We start from the raw sequence: 18467 nt of genomic DNA on the forward strand, positions 1-18467 counted from the left end.
TTTCAATACACGGATCCTTCTTCTACGCAGCCATGATGTTGTAATTGATGCAGTACTGTATGTGGTCTGGCATTGTCATGTTGGAAAATGCAAGGTCTTCCCTGAAAGAGACGATGTCTGGATGGGAGCAAATGTTGTTCTAGAACTTGGATATACCTTTCAGCATTGATGGTGCCTTTCCAGATGTGTTAGCTGCCCATGCCACACACACACTCATGCAACCCCATACCATCAGAGATGCAGGGCTTCTGAACTGAGCGCTGATAACAGCTTTGGGTTGTCCTTGTCCTCTTTAGTCCGGATGACATGGCGTCCCAGTTTTCCAAAAAAAAAAAGAACTTCAAATTTTGATTCGTCTGACCACAGAAAAGTTTTCCACTTTGCCACAGTCCATTTTAAATGAGGCTTGGCCCAGAGAAAACGCCTGCGCTTCTGGATCATGTTTAGATATGGCTTCTTTTTTGACCTATAGAGTTTTAAGTAGCCGGCAACGGTGAATGGCACGGTGGATTGTGTTCACCGACAATGTTTTCTGGAAGTATTCCTGAGCCCATGTTGTGATTTCCATTACAGTAGCATTCCTGTATGTGATGCAGTGCCGTCTAAGGGCCGGAAGATCATGGGCATCCAGTATGGTTTTCTGGCCTTGACCCTTATGCACAGAGATTGTTCCAGATTCTCTGAATTTCTGGATCATATTATGCACTGTAGATGATGATAACTTCAAACTCTTTTTAATTTTTCTCTGAGAAACTCCTTTCTGATATTGCTCCACTATTTTTCGACGCAGCATTGGGGGAATTGGTGATCCTCTGCCCATCTTGACTTCTGAGAGACACTGCCACTCTGAGAGACTCTTTATACCCAATCATGTTGCCAACTGACCTAATAAGTTGCAAAATGGTCCTCCAGCTGTTCCTTATATGTACATTTAACTTTTCCGGCCTCTTCTTGCTACCTTTCCCAACTTTTTTGGAATGTGTAGCTCTCATGAAATCCAAATGTCTCACTTTCAACATTTGATGTGTTATCTATATTCTATTGTGAATAAAATATAAGTTTATGAGATTTGTAAATTATTCCATTCCTTTTTTTCTCACAATTTCTACAGTGTCCTAACTTTTTTGGAATCAGGTTTATATATATATATATATATATATATATATATATATATACATATATAAAATAAAGCTAAAGGAATAACAGTAAAGTTTTCAAAAGGTGTTTTATCTTTAATCTTGTAAACAGATACATTGTAATATTTAAAGGTTTGTTTAATCTATGTTCCTACTAAATACAGGTTTCATCATGTTTGCATATGATTTACAGCGTTACTAGTCATCTACTATCAAGATCAGTCCATTCATTATGATGTATATGAAAATGTATTCCTATTTATTGAAAAGAAACTTTCAATACATTCAATTCCAATATATTTACTTATGTTCTTTTTGTTCTTTTTTGAAAACAAAGATTTCAGAGCTGTTGTTCAAGAATTTTAACCCCCTATGAGTTTGGATGTGTTGAGGGCACTCAAACACCTGCTGAATTCAACTGGTCCTAATTTCCCTGCCAAAGAACTGCATTTGTTTTGTCAGTTTTTTTTTTCTACAAATATGAAGTGAAAAAAAAAGGAATAAAAAAACACAGCTATATCCCAGTCTAGATATGGCTCTTTGATGTCCTGAAGATTTAGCAGTTAAATGCATAATTAACAATCCACTTAGATTAATACATAAACAGCAGTGTGGTGAAAGGGTAACTAAAACAGGGTCACCATACCTCATATCGCTTTACCTTTGATTATGGACGCTTTTACCAGATATGAAACTATGTTGGTCAGTGCATCTTGAAGAAAACATGAACCTGGCAATCTGTACATCCTCCAGTCCTTGGTCTCCCTTGACCCTGATTTAAAAAAAAAAAAAAAAAAAAATTCAAATGCTCTTTCTTTACTGTACTTGCCTTGACAGTATGGACAAACAGTCACTCTGACCTGTAAAACCAGCAGCTCCATTGGACGCCAGTCAGACTGTTGGTGTAAGTCTTGTTTCTCCTGGTACCTACAGAAACCTGGAGAAGCTCATACATATATATGAAGAAAAAAAACAAGCATGAAAATAATGTTACCCATGATGTCCTTTGACAAGCTGTGTTTCTGTCATGCAAGAGTACCTTAAACTTTGAACGTTAAGCACACGAAAGGATGAAAGGTAGACTTATCATTGTTTTCTGTGATTACTGAATATGAGCATTCTCAACAAACTTGTGGAATCTGTGGGTAATAATAATAATAGTAATATTAATAATAATAATGTGACAAGATATGTGTTTTCATTATCAGAGGTCCATGCACATCTCAAATTAAAGGATAATGATAGTTTACACACTTTGAAATCAAGCAGAGTATAATGTTATCATGTGATAATGTTTTTCAAGTTGTTTATTGAATATAATCCAGTAGCACCTTCCTGCCTTATTCTCACATAGAGTGGATGATAAATATTCTTGCATTGTTAGTTATAATCTGCTTATTTATTATTGGCCACCACCTAGGCACATCAGAGACCAAGACAATCACCTTTATCAGCTAAGCAGTGGCAGACAGGGATCACATTTGCCATCAGACTCTGCAGAAAAACAAGAAAACAGGAGGATGGTAAAGTAAGTATAGAGCAATGAAATATGGAAGGTGAAATTTGGTATTGAGGAGGTAACTGAAGATGGTAAGTAAATGGGTTGTTTTGTTTAATGATTAGAAAGGGAGCAAGACCAAAGGAAGCAAGACCTTCTGCCCATGTTGGTGGTGTGTCTGATCACTGAAATTTCCTGGGTTTTCCTTTCCATTTGCCCCTTCATCCAAGTTGAGTATCCAGATGAAAGCTCATGGACACGCCAAGGAGTGAAAAAGCGCCTTCGATAACTTCACAATGAATTGGGGACTGGCATTGCTTTTCCAAAAAACAGAAATAATGAAAGACATGTTGGAACAGGGTCTCTAGTGTCTTGAATGCATTATGCAGGCTCTTCAGTGGTACCAAACCACAGGCCTTGGAGAAATGTTCAGATATTTCATAATAAAGTGAGCATATATGTGAATATTTTGAATGAATAAACTCAGGAGAGGAGGGACTTGGGTCAGGAAAGTGCACTCCAGTCAGGATAGTGCACCTGTCTTGGTTTTAATGGACCCTAGACGATACGTGACGATGAATTAAAGTCTGTTTTAAAAAAAATAAAGAAAAAAGTACTCAAAGTACTTTGAAGGTACTCATGTGGTCAGTTATGACTTGTTAAGAGAAGACAGAGGAGCTCCTGGGACAGTGGAGAGCATGGGAGCAGGTGGCCTTTTGATGACTGTAGACATCTCTGAAGTTCATGTACTCTTACATGGGACACTTTTGAAAACACTGCATACGGTGGTTGAGTGCTGCTCTAACCAGAGTCTACATCAGATGCGGAACCTCCAAGAACATGGAGTGGGAGGCTATTGTGACAGACACCCACCAGCAGAAAAAGTCTCTCTTGTCCTCAGAGTACGTGATGGAGCAGCTGCAGCAAACAGGAACTCGTGTCCAGCTTGGTAATAATTTACAGGATTTGTGGGATGGCAAAAATATAAAAAATATCTTGCTGCTCAAGCACACAACCTCTTCAATAGGCATAATCCTTTATCAGATGCCTTTGAAGTAGTAAACCTAGGGTCAGGGAAGAAAAAGCATAAGATTTTAGCCATGTATCTGACCCTTGCAAATATTTTGCCATACAATAGACTGAGCACTGATCAGATGCAACTTGTGCTGCTATGTCGAGAAAAAGACTATAAGCATTTTGGACAGAATCTAGTGTTTGGCTATCTAGTGAAAGATTTATAGGAGCTTGAGCTGAATGGAGTAACTTTGCCAAATGGCCAGCTCTGCAAGGGAACCCTTTATGCCATATAAGGTGACAATTTGGGGTAACACAATATTTAGGGCTTCACTAAAAATTTCAGCAGGACGTCACATTTTTATAGATATTGTGACGTTGATTGGAAAGCATTTCTGACAGGTCCTCTGGCCAAGGGCCCTGACCGCACACCACAGTCATGAGGCTCTGAGACATAATGTTGATTCAAGTGACTGTGGTAAATTTGACTCCATCTACAATGAGCTGACATTTTTTCATGTATGTCAGCCCGGATTACCACCTTGCATTGCCCATGACCTCTCTGAGGGCATTTTCTCCACTGATTTGGCATTATACCTCAACAACCTTGTCTCAAAAGAGAAGGAGTTCACTTATGTTGAGTTAAATCAGCACATAGACCAATTTAAATATCTAGGCAATGACGCCAACAATAAACCTTCTGAGGTGAACCCAGGGGCTGGAAAACTCTCTGGACATACGGTTCAGAATTGGTGTTTCCGGCGAATGTTGGCAGTATTGATTGGTGATAAAATATAATGCCCTATTTACGAGTTCTGATTGATGAATATTTGCATACCAGAATGCAAATTTTTGGGGAACATCCACTTAAGCCTAAGCATCACTATCTAAATCATTATCCAGAACGTATCATTCAATTTGGGCCACTGTTCCCACCCTCTGTTGTGTTAGAGAAGGGAACTGCTAATTATCCCTTTGAGAGTCAAAAACAAACAAACAAAGCAAAACAAAATTAATACCCATGGCTCCTGGCAATACACTGAATTCTTGTAAAGCAAAATAATCTTTGTGATTAATATATATAAATATATATATTTCCCAGAGTTTGATAGACATCATTGTGACAGAAATCTTGCATTCCAGACTGTCATGAACGTGTTCATAATCATTTGTTGAGGCTATGGATTGAAGGAAATAATGTTGTAAAAAATATTCAGTTTCTTGAACAGACAGATTGTTCAGCTTCATAAGACCTCAGTGTAACATCAGCAACCACAGGTTTTAATTTTGTTTTGCCTGTATGTTTTATTATTATTATTATTATTATTATTATTATCAAAGGGATGGTTACCATTGATTTGCATTTTATGAATCACCAACGACCAAGGTCTTAGCTAAAAATTTGCTTTAATGTTTTACTGAAAAAAGTCACCTACATCTTGAAGGTTTGAGGGTGAGGACTTTAACAGCAAATTTTCACTTTTTGTGTGAACTGTCCCTTTAAAGCAACATGAATTAGTCAAAAACAAAATAGTTTACACTGGATATGGGTCAACAACAGTTCTCCACAAAGGCAGTTTCTATTATCAATGCCCTAATTTAATTTAAAACAAATAAAAGGAATTGCCTCTCAAATTCAAACAAATGTTGTGAAAATAATACCGTATATATTTTATTTTCATATGTGTTACAGAAACTACACAAGTCACACTTGATCTGCAAATATTGCCAGATGAGTCAACAGACACAAGTCTGTCTTCACTCTCCAGTCCACAACCTTCAAGCTCAAGCTCTTCACGAGCATCAAGACCTTGTAGTTTGAGCAAGGTAAGCCAATCAGCCAACATATCCAATAAGTGGTATGAAACCTTTGAGATTCCTCGAGATAAAAGTCCAGTCAGCCATTGCCAATGGCAAGCGACCTGCTCCTGACAAGCGACACTAAATGACACGTATCCTGGTTGATGAAATTAGAAAATATGAAGCTAACCCCACACACAGTGAATGTCTTGTCATCTGCCACAACATCATTAAGCAGCATCCCAACAGTTTTGCAGATATGACACCAGGTGGTGTCATCATTGGAGGTGGATTTACTTTACTCCTTTGTCAAGTGAAAACAAGGATTGAGAACATTAATCGTGCTGGAACACTGAAGCGACACCAAACTTCAAAACTGCCTGGACAACTGCAGCGGCCAAGTGATTCATATGGATATACACATTTTAACCCGGAACTGATATCAGATAAAACGTATCAGATGCTGGAGCAGAAGCGGCAACAGATGGAGACCATTTATAGACAAGAAGGCATTCACAGTGTTGAGAAGACAGAAGTGATAAACCTTATAAAAGCAACCTTCTGTCTTCAGCGTAAACATATCAATCAGACTCCATCACCTTCCATTGAAGACTTGAAGATCCAGTGGCCTTACCTTTTCACCCAAAGGGGTATCTACAGTCACTTCGAGTTACTAACTGACATTAACGTGTAACATGCCTTGGACCTGTCCATTAAAGAATGTGGACAAGGAATTATGAAGTATTTACAGACCAAATCAAATAACAAAGATGTGCAGTCTGTCGTCACCCATGGTGAAGATGCAGAGTTGAGTCTCAACCAGCTGCTGATGGCCTATATTGATGAAAGAATAGAGAGACTGATACTCCATACTGACGTACGTTTTGTTTATTATTATTTATTTACAGGATATTTGCTATGACTGAGCTCACAATTTAATTTATAGTTTGTACACAGTTGTCTATGTTCTACAGATGTCAGCCACTGCAGCAGATGTTGAGCGCATCCTGACCCTCCCCACCACTCCACGACTGATACTGCTGTGTAAGTGTCAGATAACCAAGGTTCTCCCCCATGGTTTTAGCTGATCAATGTTGTTTTATCCATCCCAAGTCATGAGAAGTACTGATCTGCAGCAGTTTTGATACTTATTGTAAATGGAGGGACAATATACTTCTCAAAACTGTATTGAAAATCAAAACTGTTGCCTGCTGCAACATGTGCACATAGCCAGCCACGGTCTGACGCCCTGCACAACCTGAAGATCCATTATCCAACTGAAGGAAAAAGCACCCCAGTTCATGATGGAGCCTCCGCTGTGCCACGTAGAAAACATCTCCAGTGGGATCTCCTTGTCATGCCAGTAACGTTGGAAGCCATCAGGACCATCCAGGCTAAATTTTTCTCATCAGAGAATAAAATTTTCTTCCACCTTTCAATGACACGTTTGGTGCTCCCTTGCAAATTCCAAACAGGCAAGTTTGTGGTGTGGGAGAAGACGTTTTCTGTTCTTTAAGCCCTTCTCTTGCAGATGCCGTCTTATGGTTATTGGGCTGCAGTCAGCATAAGTAAGGGCATCAATTTGGGTTGAGGATCAGCCTGTGTCTTCACAGACAGCCCATTGGATCCTCTACTTCAGTGCAGGTGAATTTTTTGGGAGGTCTATCACTTGATTTTTTTGTCCCATAACTCTCAGGATCTTTTAAGAAATGTAAAATTACTGTCTTACTGAGTTCAACCTAGGCAGCGATGGCGTGTTGCGTGTGCACTTGCTTGTGCGGCTCAACAATCCTGCCATGCCCAAAGACAGAAAGACTTTTTGCCTTTGTCATCAGGAGGTCGTGACAGTGTGACAGCATGAAGAACAATGACATGAAAGCCACATTTTTCGGCAGATTTTAACTTTTTTTTTATTAAATTTGAACAGCTGTCTTTACTCATTTTCAAAAAACATCTAAAGACTCATCTTTTTTGCCAGCACTTGACCAACTAATATTAGCACTTACCTTTTCTTTTCTTGTCTATTCTATTCTTAAGAAAAAAAAATAAAAAATACACATAGCTATGTATTCTGTGCTAGACTAACTGAGACTTGTCATGGCACTTGTATACTGTTGTTGTTCTCTTGTTGGTCTGATTGCTTCTATTGTTCTCATTTGTAAGTCGCTTTGGATAAAAGCATCTGCTAAATGATTAAATGTAAATGTAAATGTTTTAAGGCTATGGTCTTAAACTTTTGATCAGCTGATGAACAGGCTGTTTGAGTTAAAAAGCAATTTTCAATAAATTGCCTATTCTCTATCTTTTGTCTCTTGGTCCTGTTTCTTCTTTTGGCATTTTGAAACAGTACTTACAACCTGGTTATGATCCACCAGCACGAAATGTGAGTACTTCTAATATTTCCGCCGGTCTTAAGATTTTGTTCAGGAGTGTATGTGAATAAAAACTCAAATTAAATCTGTTCATCATATAAAGCTATTCTGTCCCTTTAAAAGAGTTGGATTAAACTGCTTGTTGTATATGGAATTATTTTATGATCTCTTTATGAATGTTTTGAAGGGTCATAGTTTTGGGTGAGTAAACTTTCATTTGTATTTTGAAAATGAGCAAAAATCTAATGGGTTTGGAATGACACAAGGGTGTGTAGTTTTCATTTTGGGGTGAACTAACCCTTTAAGGATAATAGTTTGTCTATATTTAATTTGTTTATTATTTGTTTATTTGTATAGTTATTTAACAATACATATTGTTTCAAAAGTTTTTTTTTTTTTATAAAAAATGCACTTTTCAATGTTATAATTTATTGTGACCTGTTATCAGTGGTGACTGTGTCAAAGTTATATTTATATGCCAGAAATGTACAGTTCTAAGATCATACAAATCATGCAGTTAGTTAACAACATGTGTTCAGTTAATCTAAAACACATTAAATTAATATTTACATGTTGTGATCATAATTATTTAAGAAAAATTTGGCAGTTTTGTACATTGATTCAGAGTTGGCATAATTTTCCTCACAAAAGTCCTCACAGGGTGGGTTTCAGTCCTTCACAGGTATTGGGGTAATCTGAAATGAGATCATTATCTCATAATTATGAAACACATGGGTCTTTATCATGAGTAAACATCTTAGAATAGTCTTAAGTGCAATTAATGTTGAATTACCAAGCCTAATGTCTCATATTCCTTTATTGTTTTTCAGGCGCTTCATTGGTTTGAACCCTGAGCGAGGAACAAAGGCCAGCCAGGTGAAGGTGGTATCCAAGAAGACGGGGAAATTTGTCCAAAAAAAGGCTGCTACTGTGAATCCCCATGTGGCCACCCTCATAAAAAACCTTTTTGATTTTGAGTGGGGCTTTGTTCAGTAATGCAAATTTAGTGTTGTGTTCTGCAACAATACCAGATGTTCATGTGAAGTCACATCATTTTGTTCTACAACCACATCTTCGTGCACACTCACAGCATTCTGTTCTGCTACTAAACATTCATGTGAAGTCAGTGCAGTGTTCTGTAAACCAGTGTTCATGTGAAATCACAGCACTTTGTTCTCTAACCACATCTTTATGTGAACCCAGCATTGTGTTCTGCAACTACATCTTCATGTGAAGACATTTCATTGTGTTTTGCAATCACATACTGGTAAAAGTTTACAGCATTCTGTTCTGCAACCAAACGTTCATGTGAAGTCAGAGAGAGCATTGTGTTCTTTTCAGTTGCAATGGTGAAGTAGAAACTGTTAATGAATGCATTTTATAATAAAAGCCTAATGTTTTAAATCCATCATTTGTCTGAGCCATTTGTGTTCAATTAATTTTAGAATGCACGTTTTAAATAATAAATAACAAAGATCACATTCTACAGCATTCTAATGCATTTTATAGTAATAAAGTTTATGAGATTAAAGTAAGAATACTAAAGCAGTATAATGGAAACCAAACACCTACAGTGTTATACTGTACATCTTATATTTTCTACAGCACAGTGCTGTAAAATGTTTTAAAGTAATAAATTGTTCTTCCATGTTACAGTAGGTGCACTGTAGAATCACAGCTTTATGCTGGCAAATCTAGCTGCTAGTTCTTTACTGTAAATTAACAGGATTTTTTTTTTTTTTTACAATGTACATAAATAATAACTGGGTGTTCACACTCTGATAAAGAGTCAAACAACAACCTCCGTCAGTCAGAGTCACAGTGACTGCACTGATACAGCTGAGAGATACTGCAGCTGCTCATAAACACAATCACACACAACACTGATCAACACAAACACTAATAACACAATATCATCACAAACAACATTAATCTTGTATTTCTGAAAAGAATGAGTCAGTGTTTTAATATGATCGTCATGTTTTAGGTGAAATATATGATCCCTGTCAATCAAACTGAACAGACTGCATTCAGACACTTCTGCTGTCTGGACGTGATGATTTCCATTTGACTCACAGAAAGATTTACATATATTTTCACCATTTCCTGCACTATAATGGTGAGTTTGTCTGTGTGCTGCTTGACTACAGCAGAAGTGAAACTGGTCTGTTTCAGTTCAGATCATGTAACAATCAAACAGAGACACTGGGAGTGTGGACTGAAAATCTCATTTGCATTGTGAGTGTGGAGTGATTGTGATCCTCTCAGAATAGAGCAGCTCTGTCTCCAGAGACCATGTTCAAACCCCAAGAGCTTTATTTGACTAGATTTACTGCTACTGATCGAGCTTCTGAAAAACACCTGGACAAACACTACATGCATCTTCATCTGTTAGTTGAATGATGTTGTCAGACACAAATGGAGTTTGTTGAGAAGCTTTATTGAATGTTGCAGCAAACACAGCAGATTGAAAGATCAGCCAGTGCTTTGACACTAGAGCTCTCTTTCAGTATTGAGTTGTAAATGATTACAGCTGCAGCACTAGACTCATGTGAATCCTGCCTGACACAGTCGTCAGATTTATTCATATGTCTGCTCTTCTCTTACTCCCACATATTGACATATTTTAACGTTGTATGCAACGTGCAGCAAGTGTATGTTCGCTTATGTCCCGCTGGTTCATATGTAGGCTACGCATCTAACCTCCGAACCATGCAGCAGATTCGTTCTGAATAAATATCTTTCCAAATCCTCCCTCCCTAACATTTTCATCTCGTTTTTATTCATTGATGAAAATGTCAATAGATTTGCATCATACTTTTTGTCATTCAAAAAGAGTTTTAGTTCGTTATAGTCTTGTTGTCATCAGTGAAAAATATTTTGTTGACAAAAATTATGACAAAAATTATTAGCCAATGAAATTAACACTGACAGCGACAGACCTCATGAGGAGCTCCATCATGTGTTATTCTGCAGACGTACAGCTCTCCCTCTTCCCAGCATGCTTTGCTGAGGGTCAGGACGCTACTGTGGCTGTAGCGGCCGTCCTGCTCACTTTCTGCTCTGGTCACAACCCCCTCGGTGACCTCTGAGCCGTCCAGTGTCCAGCTCACCAGCGCCCCCTGTGGAGAGTAAGAGCTGAGCAGGCAGAGCAGTGCGGCTGAGTCTCCAGAGATCTGCAGAGAAGAGGGCGGCAGCAGAGAGGCTCACATGAGGATTCATGATAGACAGAGTGACACCATGAACTCTGATTAGAGATTTACACTCAGTCCTGATACTTTATGAATTGGGATTGGCTGGTTGATTAGTAACAATGTGGCTGTGAGAAATCAATAAATAAAAAAGAGTGGTGCTGATGTGAGTGCAGGCAGCCTAGGGACAGCTTTAATATTTTAACCCAGTGGCATGATAACACTGGCCCTCACGGTCCAAAATAAAAAAACAGACCAACCCACCGAAAATTCTCCCAGTGCTCCCGATTAGCCAATCCAGGCCTGTCAATCTTGTAGCAGCTCAAGCTGTTGTAAATCCTGCCCACTTCTTTGCATCATCAGCACATGCTTCAGTGCTCTGAGAGTGTTTATAGTGCTGTGAGTTTAACACTTCATGACTGAGAGCAGAACAGAACACGATCTTCATCATCACACAAGACAAAACAACAACAATGAACAACATTATGAAAGTGAAAGTGATGTGACATACAGCCAAGTATGTTGACCCATACTCAGAATTCAACCCATCAAAAGTACACACACACAGCAGTAAACACACACACCGCCATTTATGCTGCGGCGCCTGGGGAGCAGTTGGGGGTTCGGTGCCTTGCTCAAGGGCACCTCAGTCGTGGTATTGCCGGGCCGAGACTCGAACCCACAACCTTAGGGTTAGGATTCAAACTCTCTAACCATTAGGCTACGACTTCCCCAGATCCTCATCCTCATCTGGACTCTCACACTGTTTGCTCAAGGTTTGTGTAATAAAATCTAATAATTAATATTCATTCTTTGAAATGTACATCATTTACAGATTTTTCAAAATGTTATTCTTGTTCTTTCTTTCAGAGTGTAGAGGACAGATCACTGTAACTCAGAGTCCATCAATAACAGCAGCTCAAGCAGGACAAGAAGTCAGAATAAACTGTAAAACCAGCAGTAGAGTGTATGGTGGTAATTACTTACACGGGTACTTACAGTAAACTTGAGAAGCTCCTAAACCCCTCATATACAGTATTAGACATCAGGTACACAGGAACTCTAGATTCAGTGGCAGTGGATCTAACAGTGATTTCACTCTGACCATCAGTGGAGTCCAGACTAAAGATACAGGAGATTATTACTGTCAGAGTTACCATGAGATCAGTGGTAAAGCTGTCCACACAGTGATAAAGAGTCAAAAACCTCCGTCAGTCAGAGTCACAGTGACTGCACTGATACAGCTGAGAGATACTGCAGCTGCTCATAAACACAATCACACACAACACTGATCAGTGAACAAACACTAATAATACAGTTTAAATAGATTGTGAAGTTTATTGTAACACATTTTGATGTTGACTTGACAAAGTTTTGTTTATGTTTGAAGGTTTTACTCACACAGAAAGCAAAAAATCACACAGGTCATTAAAAACTCATAAACAGTTCATTTATCAGCTTGTTTAAAACATTGATTAGTTTTTTTTTTTTTTTTTTTTATTCTAATCTAATCAGTAAGCAATATAATTTTCACTTGATCTGAGCTCCAGTCACAAATATGCTGTATGAAACTGAGTTACATTTTTAGAAGTGTAAACAAAAGAAAAAAATAAGAGTGGAATATCCATAATAAAACTGTAAGAAGCTCAAATGAACTCCATTGAGTGAAGGAGAGGACGAGCTCCAGCACAGGATTCCTCTGGTCGGTTATTGGGCTCGAAAAGTGTTAACTTTGTCTAAGAAGAATTTAAGAAAGTTTTCACATAATCAGGGAGAAATCACTAAAAATGTCTTCACAGTTGAGTTTAAAACAGAGTGTGAGGTTTCAGAAGCTCTGGGAAGTGAGTGCAGGTTATGATGATTTACCTTCAATAATAAATGTTAGCTAGATTGTTTACTACCTGCAATGCATGCTTATGCTCAACTATAATTAAATAATGATTTGTTTTTGCAAACTGTGTCAATTGTGTCACAATGTGTATTGAGTTGACTTGAGGGAACATAGTGAGCATTGATACTCCTTGCTTTTCACGGTGCATTGTGGGTCATTTAGGGAACAAATGTTTCAGTGCACTGGAAGGATTTTGTGATTGAGACGGCCCTTAAAATGGCCAACTCCCTGAACTAGGGAGCTGACTGAGATGCACCCGATGTGTTTGTGTTCTAGGATTTCTCTGTAGGCATTTGTATCATGTTGTAAGTCATTGCTAGCATGTTCTATTAGTTTGCTAGTGTGCAGGTTAGTTTCTACCTGAAAACTGTTTAATTTCAGTAAACCTACAGTTATTATCTTGTAAATATGTAGCAAACAAAACCGTTTTCACCAATAAATAAATAAATAATCAGGCTTCACCATTCACAAACTCATAGGGACTTTGAGAGTCATGTGATCTGTATGGCAAAACATCAACATTATTAAGGCTGTAAACTGGAATAAAAATGTTTTGTCATGAGACACATTCTAAATGTTTTGTGTCAGCATGTGATATAAAAAGAGAACAACACCGCAAACATATAATAAATGTATGGCAGGTTAATAGGGGACCTGGGATTTGTGCAACACTTTTGCTGTAACATCTGGAACCAGCGCTGGCCCTACATAATAAGCAAAATATGCAGTTGCTTAGAGGCCCCGTGGCCACCAGGGGGCCACTTGTCAGGGTTCAGACAGTAATGCTTGGTAATAATAGTTTTGATAAAGTTTGCTTGTGTCAGTCATGTGTGTTAATATTTGAAAATGAAGAGACAGCACTATCAGTCTGGTGCAGAGAAGAGGAAAAAGAGGAAAGAAAGTGAGCAAGGTAAAGATGGATTTTGAAAGTATATTGTTAAAATGCCAATGTAACGACTGTCATTCGTACAGTAATGAACAAGAATGATACTGTTACTGTGGGCACTTCAAAATACATTAATAATTTTTAAATACATGTTTTATTATCCAAATGGTTTAGATTTTTAGAGCTTTTTTCCCATCGACCAGTTAAGTTTTACAACGCTGCATGTTTGGTGCGTGAAGCTTTGGTCAGATTTTCTCATTGATCTGAACAATTGTTAATGTTTAGTACATTTAATTTATTTTATTGATAAAATATTATTGTAAAAAAAAAAATTGTTGAAAAAAATGGTTGACCATATACATAAAACATGGGCAACAATTAAATTACATGATGGGGTGTGTGTGTGTGTGTGTGTGTGTGTGTGTGTGTGTGTGTGTGTGTGTGTGTGTGTGTGTGTGTGTGTGTGTGTGTGTGCATGTTAGTCATTTTAACTGTTGTCTCAAATGTCAGCTTATAAAGTGTGCTGCCATTTTGTTCAGTCTTTGTGGATTCTGTTGAAGCAAATGGAGAAAGTTGTTACAAGCCTCATCATTTGCTCAGTCATGATATTTCTAGTGTTTTTAACATTCAGGTAAAAGTTTTGAGTAAATGTTGTCAAATATATAAAGCTTATGACCATGGATAAGAGCTCAGAATTGTGTATTCAGTACTGTATAACAGTTTGTTAGCAGCTCAAGCTGTTGTAAATCCTGCCCACTTCTTTGCATCATCAGCACATGCTTCAGTGCTCTGAGAGTGTTTATAGTGCTGTGAGTTTAACACTTCATGACTGAGAGCAGAACAGAACACAATCTTCATCATCACACAAGACAAAACAACAACAATGAACAACATCTTCATCCTCATCTGGACTCTCACACTGTTTGCTCAAGGTTTGTGTAGTATTTTTTTTTTTTAATAATGATTATTTATTATTTATTATTTATTGTAAAATATTAATCATTTACAGTTGTTTCTTAATGTTGTTCTTTCTTTCAGAGTGTAGAGGACAGATCACTGTAACTCAGAGTCCATCAATAACAGCAGCTCAAGGACAAGAAGTCAGAATAAACTGTAAAACCAGCAGTAATGTCTACAGTGATAGTTATGGGTCAAGGATGGGCTGGTATTTACAGAAACCTGGAGAAGCTCCTAAACTCCTCATATATGCTGCAACAAGCCGTTACACTGGAACTCCATCTAGATTCAGTGGCAGTGGATCTAACAGTGATTTCACTCTGACCATCAGTGGAGTCCAGACTGAAGATACAGGAGATTATTACTGTCAGAGTGAACACTCTATCAGTGGTAGCTGGGTGTTCACACAGTGATAAAGAGTCGTACAAAAACCTCCGTCAGTCAGAGTCACAGTGACTGCACTGATACAGCTGAGAGATACTGCAGCTGCTGATGGCAGGATGGCAAACAACACAATGATAATCTTTAGAAAAGTTTAAATAATAATTAATGTGTTCATTTATTTATAAATAGAGTAAATGCATTTACAAGTAGTTACTTTCTTTAACTAACAGTTAGGGCTAGTGCAGAGGTTTTTGATGTGTTTTCAGAGTGGTTACTATAGAGCCCGGGACGTCACCTGTAGGAGAAAAAAATACAACACGCTTTCGCAATTCTGTTCCCTCAGATTTGTAAACTCACGGATTTGTGGCTTCGCCCTCACCGGCAGATTCAGTTCCATTTATTAAACATTATTTTTCATAGTATCCTATGAGACCATGATCCGCACTCACAAAATAGTCTTCTTTTTAGCATTAATTTTACATTAATCACTAATAGGGTAACACACTGAACACCAAAAAGAAGAAGAAGAAAAAAAAGGGAAAAGCAATGCAAAAGCAATTAATGTGAAATTTTTTTTGTGTTTTGTTTTCTTTCTTTTTGTATGCAGTGTTATAATAGGCCTACAATGTAGTATAATGTATTATTATTTAGTATTATTATTTAGTATTATTTAGCCTATAAATTAAAATAATAAAAATAACTATTATTTTTATCATTAGGCCTATTATAATTATTATACAGGTTATGCATAAGAAACTCTTATCCAAAACGACTCACAAAAGAGGAAAAAATTACTCCAGAGTCAGTCACAATGCCAGGTTTATTTTACAATAATAATCAAGTTCTATTCCACCTCGTACTACACTTGTTAGAGAATCACTTAAGACACTTTGCTGTAGGCCTATTCCACATAATAATATTCAATAAAACTGTATGTTAACACGTAGGCTACCTGCTGCATGAATCCATGAGTACAGTTTACAAATCCGAGGGAACGGAATTGCGAAAGCGTGCGCACGGATTATGAATTTGTGGGTACGGATTCAAAAACCGAGGGGTACGGTTTACAAAATCTGAATGCACGGATTGGAAATTCGTGGGTACGGTTTATTAATCCATGGACACGATTTGTTAAACCGAGGGAAAAGTTTAAGAATTCGTGAGCACGGTTTATAAACTGAGGTGACGGATTGCAAAACCATCGCCACGGATTGATTTTTTTTCTCCTACAGGTGACGTGCCGGGCTCCGAAGGTTTCTTTTACCAGAGTTCATGGGGAAAAATAAATAAATACAAACTAAGGAGATTTTGTCTATGGTAAAATCACAGCCGTGCTGATATTTAGTACAACTGCACTCTTGATCATGTGATATTGCTTAAATGTGGCATGATGAAAGAAAACTGTGAAACACCTTTGGCTAACTAGTGAGCATCAAGATGTGTGGCCTGATGTAACCAGCTTATGTATTCGGTTCATAGTTTCATACGGACAATCGTCATTGTGGTTGGCGAGCGGCTGACTTTCTCTCTTTCTCAATGTTCTCCTTCTGTAATTCTGTGCTTAATTTATATATAGATGTCCTTCTTGGGTGTGCATGATTGGATTTACTACAACAATGACAACATGAAGGAATGTGGAATTACCGCTATTGTTGCAAGTTAATGTAGTAAATGATTTTCTCGATTGCTAACACATTGTAACAGATTAATTTGGCCAAATTTTCCAAACCATTCTTTCAGTTCTCAAAACAAAGACACATTCCTCAAAACAATTTTTACACATTTCATCTGTTTTCCCACACATTCCAGTTTGCTCAATGTTTTCTTCAAAACTCTATACAAAAAAAAAATCCCTCATTTTGCACAGGTTTAACCATGTTATCATTCAGAAAACACAAGTACACAATATTTATATTAATTATATTAATTTTAATTAACTCAAGCAACACAAAATGAACTCAGGTTGCACAAAATTATCTATGTGTAGACATTAAATACCAAAACTGATGATACACCAGTCAGAATCTCGGGATGATATAAACAGGGTCACAGGTGATTGTGTGCTTTGAAAATTAATCTGAGTGGTGGGAGCAGGGTTTCTGCAGGATTTTTAAGCTCAAATTTAAGACCTTTTTAAGTCTATATTAAACTGTAAAATTACTGTTAAAAGTATAATTTACAGTTCAGATAAAAGTTTTCACAAAAACAAAATGTTTTATAAAATGCAAAACGTTACATTTCGGCCTTTAAACCATTTCGAAGAAAATGGATGAGTCAAAAGTATTAATTATTATGTTCATTTAAACAATTATTATCAATAAAATATTATATCAATTTAATAACATAAATTAGGGGTGTGCGATATTAACAAAAAATTATATCTCGATAATTTTCTGGGATTTTATCGATAAAGGTAATTAGAAAATATTTTGCTATAGAGTGTGTTATTGTGCTGATATCTTATCTCTAATTGTGCTAACAGCTGACTCCTGAATTTTTTTGATATTCTTCATCTTCTGTGTGGTAAGTTCACAGCAATAATAGAAATTAATAATAATTAAAATTAATTATTAAAGTTTTATGGCCATTTTTACCTTTAAGCCATTTTCAAAAGTGTGCAACATGTTTTGAGTCAAATTCTTGCATGTGGGCTTTTACCAAGCAAATGAAATCAGCATCATCAAAACTGATCTTTGCAATGCAGAGGAAACACAGAATCTGCATTAGAAGTGTCATTTAGGTGCATTTACACACTGTTTAATGCAGCTCTGAGGGACATGGAATACTTTAACTTTTAATACATAAATAATGTTTTGATATTTTAAACATAAAACATTGAAAACTGATGTTTGAAATAATTTTACTGTTGTCTAAAGTCACTGTTAAGTGAGTCATTGCGATTGAATTGAATCATTTACATGCGTGATTCATTCAGAAACAAAACACTGTCGTGTTGCTCAGAGACGCAAAACAACGCTGTGGCTGTGTATGAAATGATTTTTGTTGAAGAAATAGAGCAAAAACAGGAAATACGGTGTCTAAAACAAGTCTCTTAAAATTAAATTCTTGTTTATTGAACTGTTGTATAAAATCAATATCAAATTTGTAATCATGCTGACTTTTGGAGAAAAAAACGGCACTCTTCGTGTGATATTAACAATATGAAATGATATAAATATATAAATTTTCTGCCCGATATCTTGAAGTATGTGATAATTCTAAATGCATTTTAATAGACTGATTCATGAGGTGAAAGAATGCACTATAATCGCGCACGCGCTCTAGTCTAATCTGCTAGACTTCATCACCTAATGTATGTGTGCACTCTATAGGTTTTT

At 37.1% G+C, this 18467-nt stretch overlaps 1 gene segment (V, D, J or C); it reads left to right on the plus strand.

Moving 5' to 3' along the window:
• Positions 1 to 13748: 13748 nt before the first annotated feature.
• On the plus strand, positions 13749 to 15375 carry LOC122135695. The segment is given in 4 exon segments: positions 13749 to 13812; positions 14328 to 14419; positions 14654 to 14720; positions 14827 to 15375. Coding segments are annotated over 4 exon segments (555 nt in total).
• The last annotated feature ends 3092 nt before the right edge of the window (positions 15376 to 18467 follow it).

The sequence above is a fragment of the Cyprinus carpio genome, chromosome A25 (genome assembly GCF_018340385.1).
Source record: "Cyprinus carpio isolate SPL01 chromosome A25, ASM1834038v1, whole genome shotgun sequence".
Lineage (NCBI taxonomy): Eukaryota > Metazoa > Chordata > Actinopteri > Cypriniformes > Cyprinidae > Cyprinus > Cyprinus carpio.